The sequence below is a fragment of the Phyllopteryx taeniolatus genome, chromosome 8, assembly GCF_024500385.1.
Source record: "Phyllopteryx taeniolatus isolate TA_2022b chromosome 8, UOR_Ptae_1.2, whole genome shotgun sequence".
NCBI lineage: Eukaryota > Metazoa > Chordata > Actinopteri > Syngnathiformes > Syngnathidae > Phyllopteryx > Phyllopteryx taeniolatus.
The window spans coordinates 25,535,309-25,549,031 of NC_084509.1; the positions used below are offsets into that span (position 1 = coordinate 25,535,309).

The 13,723-nt window shown below is 43.2% G+C and overlaps 1 protein-coding gene across 8 annotated transcripts in view; it reads right to left on the reverse strand.

Moving 5' to 3' along the window:
- The window catches only part of bcas3 (BCAS3 microtubule associated cell migration factor), a 403,546-nt gene that overhangs the window by 278,530 nt on the left and 111,293 nt on the right, over window positions 1-13,723 (reverse strand). For all 8 annotated transcript variants that reach the window (XM_061781698.1, XM_061781697.1, XM_061781693.1 and 5 more), the window contains one exon: window positions 9,040-9,190. In XM_061781698.1, the coding sequence (XP_061637682.1) occupies window positions 9,040-9,190 (151 nt within the window). The remainder of the gene's footprint in view (window positions 1-9,039; window positions 9,191-13,723) is intronic.

A 13,723-nucleotide genomic window follows, 5' to 3' on the forward strand; every position in this document is an offset into this window, starting at 1 on the left:
GTGGCTCAGGCATCTGGTGACATTCACGTGAACAACCTTCTCAGATCCAGATGTAAAGAAGCCTCATATGATTATGTACTGTGTGTGTGTGTGTGCAACACTTTAAAAAAAAAACTGTACATGCCACTGTGACGAATGACAGATCTCCCAGATCAAAAATAACCCTGCTTAGTTTGACTGTATTTAAAGCATAATAAATACATTTTCAATCAATTTTGTTTTGCACCTTTAGTCTTACTTCAAACCAACCTACTACCACATAGATTTCCCTTTGTTGGAATTTAGGACTAACTAGACTTGTTTACGTGAAAACATACCGTGTTTTAATTAAAATGAAATGAAACTGTATTACTGTGCCAAATTATTTTGACTGGTACATTATCACCCTAATTTGTGTTTCAACTTTTCGTCAACTTTATTCGAACGCATTACCTGATTAATTTCCAAAAATTTTCAAAACATTTTGAAAAGCCTCAATGTGCCTTTAAGGTAGCACTTTTAATTTTCAAATTACTTTATCTCGCTCTCAATCTAGACCACATGCAGAAATGTTTCGAACACAGAAAAATAATAGTGTAGAGCTTTTGTTGAAACGAAATATTATTTTGCATGAACATCGTGTAGAGCTGGCCATGCATTTGCTTGTGCTTCATGTGGAAGACAACTTGTTTGAAAGTGGTTTCATACTTTGCATTTGCGCTTGTGTATATGTGAGGAAGATTTAGAGAATGTCTGGGTATACAGTACATCCATCTGTTTTCTATATATCAGTATTCTTATGTGTTTCCAATACATTTGACTTGTATTTATTGTGCATATCCAAACACAGTCATGGTGCTCTGTAATCAATGTAAAGTAAATGGGACTTTTCCCAGCAGCAACATTGGTCCGTTGAGACCGAACTCTCTCCCCACAAGCCTAGCCAAGCAACGTACTCTGCAGGACTTCTTAATCTTGCAATTTTTACTGCATTTCCCTGAGCCCTCCCAATACATACATATAATGGTACATATCATTTGGGAAAATGTTCGTTCTGGAGGTAGCGAGCAAGAATTTGCCCTCAAATAGCTTACCCCTGGAGTGCAAGTTGACAAATGAACACAATGGTCAGTGTAATGGAGGCATTGAGTAAACTCCCACTTATATTAATGGCAGTGGGGGGTGGACTACCCCTACCATTGACCCTGTGCTGTGCCTGCTGAAACTATGGAAGCTTCCCAGGCTCCCGGCTGAGTAAATGGATAGACACGGATACATACATTTTAGAATGCTCTGGTGAAATCCCAGAGGCTTTGTGATTTACAAGATGTCACTCTTGAAGGAAACTTTAGTGATGTAGGATAGTCTTTGAAATTACTGGCAATTAGAATTATTGTCTCTCTTAGGGATGGGAATTTCTAAGAATTTAGCAATTCTGATTCCATTATCGACACTGCTTATTGATCCAATTCCTTATCAATACTCGTGTCAATTCTTATTGGGTGAAGGAATTAAATCATTGACATCATGTCATCCTTATTTATATCATCATATTATATGATATTACAAAAGATATCTGCGAAATGGACAATAATTTATATCCCAATATAGGTAATTTTATTTCCCGATAACAATATATAGCTCCATAAAGTATTTTTCCTTAAAATTACATGAAATGAATGGCCATCTTTATTGCACTTTTCTAGAAGTATTTATAAAACATACTTTACATATCAAAACAATTACATGGATAAAAGACAACTGCTGTACCAAGTGGGGCCAAGCGGTACAGAGAATGGATGGATGGATGGATGGTGAAAAGATAAATAAAAATACACTAAAACACAAATATCCAGTGGAAAAATATCATTCATAATACTGGAAGTGCCACTAGTTGTATATGAGCGTACACTGTTGCTGTGTACATTGCAATGTAGCGTAATGTACAATGGTGTTTACATCCATGCTGGTCTAGCAGTGTTGTAAATTAGTAAAAACAATACAATGTTAGTGTAGTGTCTGAGGTGTAAGGCTAGTATGTCGAAAGTCACTCTTGTCACATGAAATCTCAATATCTCTATCTTGGAGCGCATACGGTGGTGGTCATCCGGTGCGGTCCTGCTCTAGGCTCGGACCCACGTTACCACCGTCACCTGGGCTAAGAGACTGGGCTGCTGAATCAAATTACAGGGAACCGCCAGTTTTCAATTCTCATCCCTACGATATCTTTCATTCCCCTGGAGTAGGTGTCCATGTTCACAGAGGTGCTGCCAATAACAGCGACATACTATCATCATTTTAGTAGTAATAATACCATGTAATAATACAGTTATGGTAAACATACCTCTATTGCTGCAAATAAGTCAATACAGCATTATATTATTATTGATAATACAATTACTGTTATCCAAGTTTCCTATTCTTCCCGAATTTTCAAAGTTTGAACCATCATCTTACAAAACATTATCCTATCATGTGAGGAATCAGTACAGCTTAGTAGACCTGGGCATTTATATTTGTTTATTTGTATTTTTTATTTGTGAACTTTCTATTGTGAACTGATGTTTGCTGCACCTTATGTTATCGTCACTATATTAGACAGAACAAAAAAGCGCAAGCTAATTTCAGCTCGCACTTAAGCCTGCTTGAAGTAAGTGAACGCATTCTAAGTTCTAAAGACTCCAGCGGTGTCCAAGTATTTTTGTGTTATGTTTCGGTGGCATGAGAGTCACAGATGAGCAGCTACTGTATGTGGATGACCAAGCAGAGGTTTTGCTTCTATAAGTGATGTTTAATTATGTTACTTGTGTTATTTTGATAGATTGTTACTTACTGTTTTTGTTCCATAGTTATTGACTTGGTAGGACTCCCAGCTTGTTTATTGAGCATCTGTTTTAGACAACACAATTTGGTTTCAATATTCTGTGACTGGTGGTGCGCATGTAAGTCCATCAGTTAGTGATGCTTGATAAGGAGCACTGAGTTAAGACTCCATTGGGTTCTGTAACGCTATATTTATTACCATTCAAAGAGTATTTAAAATCTGTTTTATTGTTTTTAACAATGATTTTGGACTGCTTAGCATCTGTTTATTCTTGCATGAGTTAAAATATTCAGGAAATAACATGATTTGGGCTATGGAATGAATCATAATATAAAAAGGGACATTCGGTTTTGAAAGACAACAAAATCGAAGTTCAACGGGCGTCACAGAACAGATTGTGATCATTCTTTGAGGTACCAGTGTACTCTGGTACACACTGGCTCCCAGTTATTTACATCCCAGTTGTTAACAGGGTTCAATTAAGAATCCTACTGCATACCTCTCCTTTTGAGGAAATTGATTGTGTGGTGGTACACGGCGCTGCATTTGCAGCAGGGAGTACAGGTTTGGTTCCCCACCAATGCCCCAAAATACAGCCACTGCAGATCTCCAGTGGTGGTCCTAAGCCTGGATTAATGGGAGGTTTGCGGTAGAGCTGCATCTGGCATACTGCTCCAAAACGGAGCCAAACAAATTGTGTGGGATACAAATATGACTTACTGTGGTGACCTCGGATGCGCAAGGGGAAAAGATACAAGCCCTTGACCGAGGCAATGTCTATGTGTAATTCATTTCCACACTTGGTAGATGCTAAAAATCTCAATGACCTGCCCCTCACTCCTACAGAAGACCTGTGGAAGTTCTGGAATGTACTCTCATGTTTGCAGAGTTAGAGCATTCTTTAAAATGACCTTAAGAATTAAATTTAATGAGGAATGTTGCTACTTTTGTAAAAATGATGGTTAATCTGCATCATCACAGTTTTTAAATGCACAATCCTATCCTGCCTACCCTACAGTTTTTGCTCTTCCTATATTGGAGTCTGTCCCTGACACTATAAACTGAGTTCACCCTTGCTCAAATTTTTCTTCCCCTCCTGGAAGCCGTCACCTTATCGTGGTGGAGGGGTTCGTGTGTCCCAATGATCCTAGGAGTTAAGTTGTCTGGGGCTTCACGCCCCTTGTAGGGTCACCCATGGCAAACAGGTCCTAGGTGAGGGACCAGACAAAGCACGGCTCCCAAGACCCCTCAGAAGAATACATTGAATGGATCGAGGTTTCCCTTACCCGGACGCGGGTCACCGGGGCCCCCCTCTGGAGCCGGGCCTGGAGGTGGGGCTCGAGAGCTCGAAGCTGGCTTTAGGGACGTGGAATGTCACCTCTCTGGCAGTGAAGGAGCACGAGCTGGTGTGTGAGGTCGAGAAGTTCCGAGTAGATATAGTCGGACTCGTCTCCACGCACAGCTTGGGCTCTCTTACCAGTCCTCTTGAGAGGGGTTGGATTCTCTTCCACTCTGGAGTTGCCCACGGTGAGAGGTACCGAGCAGGTGTGGGTATACTTATTGCCCCCCGGCCAGAGTTCCTAAAGGCACTGGATGTTGTGGGGCTGTCCTGGTGACAGGCCTCTGCAAGATCGCGTGGAGATCAGGGATAGCGGCTCTGGATTGGCAGACTGGGGTGGTGGTCCCCCTTTTAAAGAACGGGGACCGGAGGGTGTCTCTCAACTACAGGGGGATCACAGTCCTCAGCCTCCCTGGTAAGGTCTATTTAGGGGTGCTGGAGAGGAGGGTCCGTCGGGAAGAGCAGTGTGGTTTTCGTCCTGGCCGTGGAACAGTGGACCAGCTCTACACCCTCGGCAGGATCCTCGAGGGTGCATAGGAGTTTGCCCAACCCAGTCTACATGTGTTTTGTGGACTTGGAGAAGGCGTTTGACCGTGTCCCTCGGGGGGTCCTGTGGGGGGTTTGCTTCGGGAGTGTGGGGTACCGAACCCCATGATACGGGCTGTTCGGTCCCTGTACGACCGGAGTCAGAGTTTGGTCCGCATATCCGGCAGTAAGTCGGACTCGTTTCCGGTGAGGGTTGGACTCCGCCAAGGCTGCCCTTTGTCACCGATTCTGTTCATAACTTTTATGGACAGAATTTCAAGGCGCAGTCGAGGCATAGAGGTGGTCCGGTTTGGTGGCCTCAGTATTGCATATCTGCTTTTTGCAGATGATGTGGTTCTGTTGGCTTCATCAAGCCGTGATCTCCAACTCTCACTGGAGCAGTTCGCAGGCGAGTGTGAAGCGGCTGGGATGAGACCACCTCCAAATCTGAGACCATGGTCCTCAGTCGGAAAAGGGTGGCGTGCCCTCTCCAGGTCGGGGATGAGATCCTGCCCCAAGTGGAGGAGTTCAAGTATCTTGGGGTCTTGTTCACAAGTGAGGGAAGAATGGAACGGGAGATCGCCAGGCGGATCGGTGCAGTGTCTGCAGTGATGAGGCCTTTGCAGCGATCCGTTGTGGTAAAGAAGGAGTTAAGCTGAAAGGCGAAGCTCTCGATTTACCGGTCGATCTACGTTCCTACCCTCACCTATGGTCAGCTGTGGGTCGTGACCGAAAGAACAAGATCCCGGATACAAGCGGCCGAAATGAGTTTCCTCCGCAGGGTGTCCGGGCTCTCCCTTAGAGATAGGGTGAGAAGCTCAGTCATCCAGGAAGATATCAGAGTCGAGCCGCTGCTCCTCCGCTTCGAGAGGAGCCAGATGAGGTGGCTGGGGCATCTGATTCGGATGCCTCCCGGACACCTCCCTGGTGAGGTGTTCCGGGCACGTCCCACCGGGAGGGGACCCCGGGGACGACCCAGGACACGCTGGCGAGACTACGTCCTTCGGCTGGCCTGGGAACGCCTCGGGAGACCCCCGGAAGAGCTAGATGAAGTGGCTGGGGAGAGGGAAGTCTGGGCGTCCCTGCTAAAGCCACTGCCCCCGTGACCCGACCTCGGATAAGCGGTAGAAAATGGATGGATGGATGGAAATTTGTATGACTTAGTAAACCTTTTTTCCATGCATAATAAATAAATAACAACAACCAGTTTATGTAAATTGAGCGGATAAAGGTTGGAAGCGTGTTGGCTACCAAGCTGAGCATGGGTCATCATGACTGAAAAGGAAGCACGACTGGGTCTGTTACGAGAGGTAAAGAGGGAGGGAGAAAGTCAGAAGAGAATGGTTCAAAAAAGAAATAAAGAAAAAACTGCATGTATTCAACGTGTGAGGGTGATGACCCCACTCCCATAGAATAACAGCTCACACATTCATCTTTTAAACTGTTTCCTCTAATAGCAGCTTAGCCTCGGCCATTAAAAAAAGAAGCAAAGTGAGGTGATTTGCAAAACTAGTTTTGTCTTTCTGCCATGTGCTACAACAGCCTTAAAGCCCCTTTGCAGCCCAGGTCTCTGGGGCGCTGTAAGGCAATTGCTCTCGTACTACTTGTTTGGATGTTATATATGTATTAGAGTAATCTCAGAGTACATCTGCATCAGGTCAAAAGGTCTCATTCATCCTCTCTCTGTTGTCTTTCTCATTAACTTGCCTGCACTCTTTCTGCATTTGCATGAAAATGTCTGCAGCTGGATTTGGTCAGGAGTGTGTTTTGTTTTGTGTGTGACAATCTTTCCATTTGGATTTTCATTTGTGTTAACATCATCCCTGTGTGCAGATGGGATGAGTGTCCGATTGTTTGTCTGGTTGCAAAATCCCCAATTTGACACAGGCAGACAAAGCTCTTCACATGGAAATTGTGTCACTGAAGAACAAGTTAATTTTTCTGAGATCTCACAGCCATTGTAACTAATCAAAGCAAAGATCAAGTCCAATCTCTGGTTCAACAGTGAAAATTCTCAGAATTTATACTGTGCTGAGTTTACAGACAAGAAACAGAAAGCCTTATTGGATTATAAGGAGTGGAAGCTTGCCTACACTCATCCAGGTCCTTGACCTTGATCTTGGGCATAAAACGAGCCAAACAGGTGATTATGTGTGGTGTGGGAGCATGGCACAGTGTACAAAGAGTAAATTTGCTGGGAAATGTAGGTTAAACAGCTGGTGTGTTTGTTTGCTGTCCTGCCAACAGGATGTGCTCATACAAGTGTAACTCGAGATGCTGGACCCCTTTCTCTCTGTCCCATACACTTATACACACAGTCAATCTGGTGAGGCTGCTCAGGCCTCTTTATACTCCCGCGGCCGACAACGCCCACATTGCATCACGTGACCGACGAATTGGCCCGCGCGGCCCCTCTGCGTCTCATGGCAAAAATTGTTGCTGCGCGTAGAATGCTGCGGAGATCACCTCTCGTGATTGGTCCGTTTTAGTCACATGCTGTGATGACGTACTCAGCGTGCCCCTTGGTTCTACATACCAGCGCCGCCGCCGCCGCCTTTTTGATCGATTTTGCAGCATAATTAAATGTATCATCTGGTCATCTAGGTCCATTTGTTCACGCAGACACTATTCCACGGACGCCATTGTTGTTGCTTTGTTCCTTGTTACGGAAAGGAAAAGAAAAACGCCTACCGGAAATGGCCAAAAAAGCAGAGGAAACTCCATCCTGTGGTGTCCTAGCCAATACCAGCCGTAGCGAAACCCCAGACTTGGAGGTGAACTGCAGTACATTTTCAAAACTGCGTGCGTGCGTTGCGCTCGAGTATAAAGGCAAACTTGATGTACAGCTTCCGCTGTTCCACAGTCCGGGGTCTCCGTTGTCGTATTTTCATAATGCGCCACACATTTTTAATGGGAGACAGGTCTGGACTGCAGGCAGGCCAGTGTAGTACTCTTTTACTACGACGCCACGCTGTTGTAACACGTACAGAATGTGGTTTGGCATTGTCTTGCTGAAATAAGCAGGGGCGACCATGAAAAAGACGTTGCTTGGATGGCAGCATATGTTTCTCCAAAAGCTGTATGGCAGCATTAATGGTGCCTTCACAGATGCTGGCTTTTGAACTTTGCGTCCATAACAGTCCGGATGGTTCTTTTCCTCTTTGTCCCGGAGGACACGATGTCCACAATTTCCAAAAACAATTTGAAATGTGGACTCGTCGGACCACAGGACACTTATCCACTTTGCATCAGTCCATCTTAGATGAGCTCGGGCCCAGAGAAGCCGGCGGCGTTTCTGGGTGTTGTCGATAAATGGCTTTTGCTTTGAATAGTAGACTTTCAAGTTGCACTTACGGATGTAGCGCCGAACTGTATTTACTGACATTGCTTTTCCGAAGTGTTCCCGAGCCCATGTGGTGTTATCCTTTACACATTGATGATGCACTGCCGCCTGAGGGATCGAAGGTCACGGGCATTCAATGTTGGTTTAGGTTATATATAGGTTGAACATGATTTGCAAATCATTGTATTCTGTTTTTATTTATGTTTAACACAACGTCCCAACTTCATTGGAATTGGGGTTGTACATACAGCAAAGCAGAAGCCAGTACATTATTTAAATGTTTTATTTGAAAACCTTGTGTATATCCTATGAGTTAAGAAATATAGTTTTTGAGACTCTTTCCTACATTTTATGAATTTAGAAATCTAAAGTTTATGATTGTATTTCCCACGTATTATGAGTTTAGAAATATAAAGTTTTTGAGTTTATTTCCCACATATTATGAGTTGAGTAATCTTGAAAGTGATGAGTGTATTTCCCCCAAAATATAAGTTGTGAAATATGATAATACTGAAATAATTCAAGGTAACTAAAAATATTTTCATTATTTTAGATAAACTTAAAATATTTGAAGCTTAACTAAAATATTTTTGTTTAATCTGTTAAAATGAAAAATTTGACTTCTGTGAACTCAGGGTTTACGGTGTACTTTCATGTATCATTAACGCATAAAAATGGAAAAGGGAGGAAGGCAGTGAATTTACAACCTTCCATTTACAAGATATGACTGAGTATAAAAGAAGAAGTGACTGTCGGTGTTTTCCTATCAGGTGTCGCCAAACGAGTCACTGGCATGATTTTTTTGGCACAGTTTTCATGCAGGCTGCCCTTCATGATGCAAAAATGTTTTTTCCGGTCTTGGGACCGGCAGTGGTTGAGTAATGGGGCACTGACCGGGAATTCTTCAAAACAAGATCTGGAATGGACAATTTGACTTTTGAAATACGAAACTTGTTACCTATTTTTCACGAGATAGTCACACGTGTGTGTGTGTGTGTGTGTATGTGCGTGCATGTGTGTGTTACCTACCCAGTGCGTTTAGTGATAGTGCCAAGGGTCATAGGCTGTTTGATCTGAGCCAAAGGGAGCACAACAGTGAGGCTGGGTAGAGGAGACAACCACGGATTTGCCATGCTGTTATTGGTGAAGTTGTTATACAATTCTTGGGTGCTTAACTTGGCTGAGAAAAAGAAAGGGAAAAAAAAAGCATCACCATTAATTTATTTGCTGTAGTACTGGATGTTCCTAGAACAATATGTACTATGAAGGGTCAAGTACAATCAAGCTACGCATGACATATAATGGGTGGTCCCCTATTGCAGGCAATTAACAAACTGTAATAGCTTTCTCACATTCTGGAATTGACGACTCTCCAACATCTTCAGAAAACATCAAATCATTCCTATGGAATACTGAATAAGCATTGCAAGATGATCTGCTTTCCAGTGTCTAGCCATGTGTTCATCAGGGACAATCAGAATGCCTTACTGCTGGTGAATTGCACCTCCAAAAGTATTGGAACGGCAAGGTCAATTCCTTTGTTTTTGTTGTATACTGAAGACATTTGGGTTTCAGATCAAAAGATGAATGTGAGACAAAAGTTTAGAATCACAGCTTTTATTTCATGGTATTTGCATCTAGATGTGTTAAACAACTCAGGACAGAACACCTTTTGTTTGAAGCCCCCCACTTTTTAAGTGAGCAAAAGTATTGGAACAGACGTTATTAAATTTACTTAAAATGAATAACATTTAATATTTCGTGGCATAACCCTTACTTGCAATCACTGCATCAAGACTGCGACCCATTGACTTCACCAGACTGTTGCATTCTTCATTTGAAATGCTTTTCCAGGCCTTTACTGCAGCCTCTTTCTGTTCTTGTTTGTTTCTGTGGGTTTCTCCCTTTGGTCTCCTTTTCAGGAGGTAAAATGCATGCTCTATGGGGTTAAGGTCTGGTGATTGACTTGGCCAGTCTAAGACCTTCCACTTTTTCCCCCTGATGAAGTCTTTTGTTGTGTTGGCAGTGTGCTTTGGATCATTGTCTTGTTGCATGATGCAACTTCTACCGATTAGTTTGGATGCATTTTCTGTAAATTGCCAGACAAAATGGTTTTGTAGACTACAGAATTCATTCTGCTGTTACCATCATGAGTTACATCATCAATAAAGACTAGTGAGCCCGTACCAGAAGCAGCCATGCAAGCCCAAGCCACCATGCTTCACAGATGAGCTTGTGTGTTTTGGTTCATAAGCAGATCCTTTCTTTTTCCCTACTTTGGCCTTTCCATCACTTTGGTAGAGGTTAATCTTGGTCTCATCAGTCCATAAAACTCCGTTCCAAAAATGTTGTGGCTCATCTCTGTACTTCTTTGCAAAATCCAATCTGGCCTTCCGATTCTTTTTGCTGATGAGCGGTTTGCATCTTGTGGTATGGCCTGTATATCTCTGTATATAAGTCTTCTTTGAACAGTGGATTGTGATACGTTTACCCTGCCCTGTAGAGGTTGCCAGTGGTATCACTAACTGTTGTCTTTGGGTGTTTCTTCACAGGTCTCACAATGTTTCTGTCATCAACTGCTGTTGATACCCTGGGTCGACCTGTTCGATGTCTGTTGCTCAGTACACCAGTCGTTTCTTTCTTTTCAGGACATTCCAAATTGTTGTATTGGCTATGCCCAATGTTTGTGTAATAGCTCTGATGGAATTTCCCTCTTCTCTCAGCTTCAAAATGGTTTGCTTTTCTCCCATAGACAGCTCTCTGATCTCCATGTTTGCTTACAACCATTCGCACTCACGTTCACACCTACGGGCAATTTAGAATCTTCAATCAACCTTATGTCACAATCGCGTGACACAATGAATAGAAAATCAAATACACTACCAACACTTTTAATTATTGATTATTATCGATTTTATTGATTAATCATTGCAGCCCAAGACCAGATACATACAAATGCTCAAAAAAATACATTAAGGGAACACTTAAACAACACAATGTAACTCCAATTCAATCACACGTCTGGGATATCAGCCTGTCCAGTTAGGAAGCAACACTGACTGAGAATCAACGTCACCTGCTGTTGTGCAAATGGAATGGACAACAGGTGGAAATGAGAAGAAATTAGCAAGAAACCTCTATAAAGGAATGGTTGTGGTGCCGCTGAATCGGGTTGGGCATTGATTGGAACCGAGACGAACATTCCGGTTCTCACGGAATCTTTCAAATAAAAAAAATTACGGTTCCCAGTTTCGATGCCTACAGTCCGTCGACCCCAAAGAAGAAAGTGTTGAAAACCAACGAAGAAGAATGGGCACAAAGACGTGCTTGTGCCCAACGGTAGCGAAGAACAAAAGTGCGTCTTAACTATGTTAAAATAAATGACCAGTTACCTCAGTGCAACACTTGGATTAAGATTATATTGTGCAAAGCGCCGCCTTTCGCTACGAGCTTTAGCTTACACTGCGCAGAACTTCAGTCAAGTCAATTGGGTAAGAGAAACAATAAAATACGTCTATGCCAACATTGAGGCAGCTAACAAGTTAAACGGTGTGTAGCACTCTTGCACTGATGGGTTTAGTTTAGTCTTCAAACCAACGTAAGAGCTGATGAGAGACACAAAAGTTAAATAGAAATGACTTTACCATACTGGAAAGAAAATAGAAACAGTCGCATTACAAGCTTAACATTGAGCTAAAACCTCACCAAAGGTCAAACTCTCAACTTTACATCACAATGAATAGGGACAAAATTCACAAAAACGCTCTCACAGTATCACAAACACTAACATTCTTTATTTGCCAAATATTTCCAAAAAACACACAAGGAATTTGTCTCCGGTAGTTGGAGCCGCTCTAGTACGACAACAGACAGTCAATTGACAGAGAACACTTTGGAGACATAAAGACATTGAGAAATAAAAGGTTGCTAGTTATCTGGTAATGCCGGTACAATTTTTATTTTTATTTTTTTTGACAGTTTGAATGACTAATATAGCAATAGTCCAGTGCAATGACATTGTCCAAAAGGCACCGAGACTTCAAGGAGTGTATGCAGTGTAAAGTGACTGGTAGCGCAATAATCTCGGACAATGTCGATTGTGCAAATGTTGCAGATACTCTTCAGTCAGTGTGCAAGTGGTGCAGATGCTACTCTGGCATGAGTGGCCAGTATTCGTCAACAACAGATATGCAAATAGTGCAGTGTGGCGAGACTACTACAGTGAGTGCACGAGTAATGTATAATTGGCCCGACAGAAATGTGACAACAAACTCAAGACAAAAAAAATTGGCAGCATGTTGCAATGGAATTGTTGGTTAGCTGTTTAAGAAGTTGATGGCAAGAGGGAAGACGTTGTTGGAATTTCTGCTAGTTCTAGTTTGCGTTGATCGGTAGCGCTTACCTGAGGGAAGGAGCTGGAAGAGCTGGTGACCGGGATGTGGAGGGTCCAAGAGGATTTTGCACGCTCGTCTTAGTTCTGGCAACGTGCAAGTCCTCAAGGGTGGTTAGGGGGGTACCGTCAATCTTTTCAGCAGTTTTGAGTGTCCGTTGCAGTCAGAGTTTTTCCTTTTTTGTAGCAGCACCAAACCAGATTGTGATGGACGAACACAGGACTGATTCGATGACCGCTGTGTAGAACTGTCTCAGCAGCTCCTGTGGCAGGCCGTGCTTCCTCAGAAGCCGCAGGAAGTACATCCTTGCTTGGCCTTTTTGAGGACGGAGTTGATGTGGATGGCCCACTTCAGGTCCTGAGAGACTGTAATTCCCAGGAACTTGAAGGTCTCGACGGTTGACACAAGGCAGCTGGACAGCGTGAGGGGCAGCTGTGGCGAAGGATGCCTCCTGAAGTCCACGATAATCTCAACAGTGTCCTTTTCAAATCTGCAGTAGAAAGTATTCAAGTCGTTGGCTATTGTGCTATTTTTCTCAGCTTGGGGGAATCGTCGCTTGTAATTGGTTAGCAATTGTCATGCATGCCAGACTGATTTTGAGTCGTTAGCGCTAAGCTGTTTTTCCAACTTTGCTGCATAGTTCCTCTTTGCAATGTTAATTTCTTTAGTCAGCTGGTTTCGAGCTCGATTATACAGGGCCCTGTCCCCGCTCTGATATGCGTCCTCCTTAGCTTGGCGAAGCTGCTTAAGTTTGGCAGTGAACCACAGCTTGTTGTTGTTGAATGTGCGAAATGACTTTGTTGGTACACAAACCTCTTCACAGAAACTGATATAGGATGTGACAGTGTCCGTATATTCATCCAGGCTGTCAGCTGAATTTTCAAAGACACTCCAGTCTGTGCAGTCTCAACAGCTTTGAAGTTCCATCTTGGCTTCATTGGTCCACTTTTTCACAGTTTTCACTGTAGGCTTTGCGTATTTAAGTTCTTGCCTGTATGTTGGTATTAAGTGAATTAAGCACTGATCAGACGAGCCCAGGGCTGCACGAGGTTTGGCACAGGATGTGTTATTTAGCGTAGTATAGCAATGGTCTAAAATGTTATTTTCCCTGGTAGGACAGTCGATGTGCTGCTTGTATTTAGGGAGTTCGTGGTTGAGTTTAGCTTTGTTAAAGTCCCAGAGAATAATGCGGGGTGAGTCCGGGTGTTTTTTTTTTATTTCGTTGACTTGTTCTGCGAGTGTTAGCAGTTGATAAAGAAGCATATCTCGCCGCTTTTTGTTTTCCCCGATGATTCCATGTCGCGGTCTGCCCGGTAAAGATG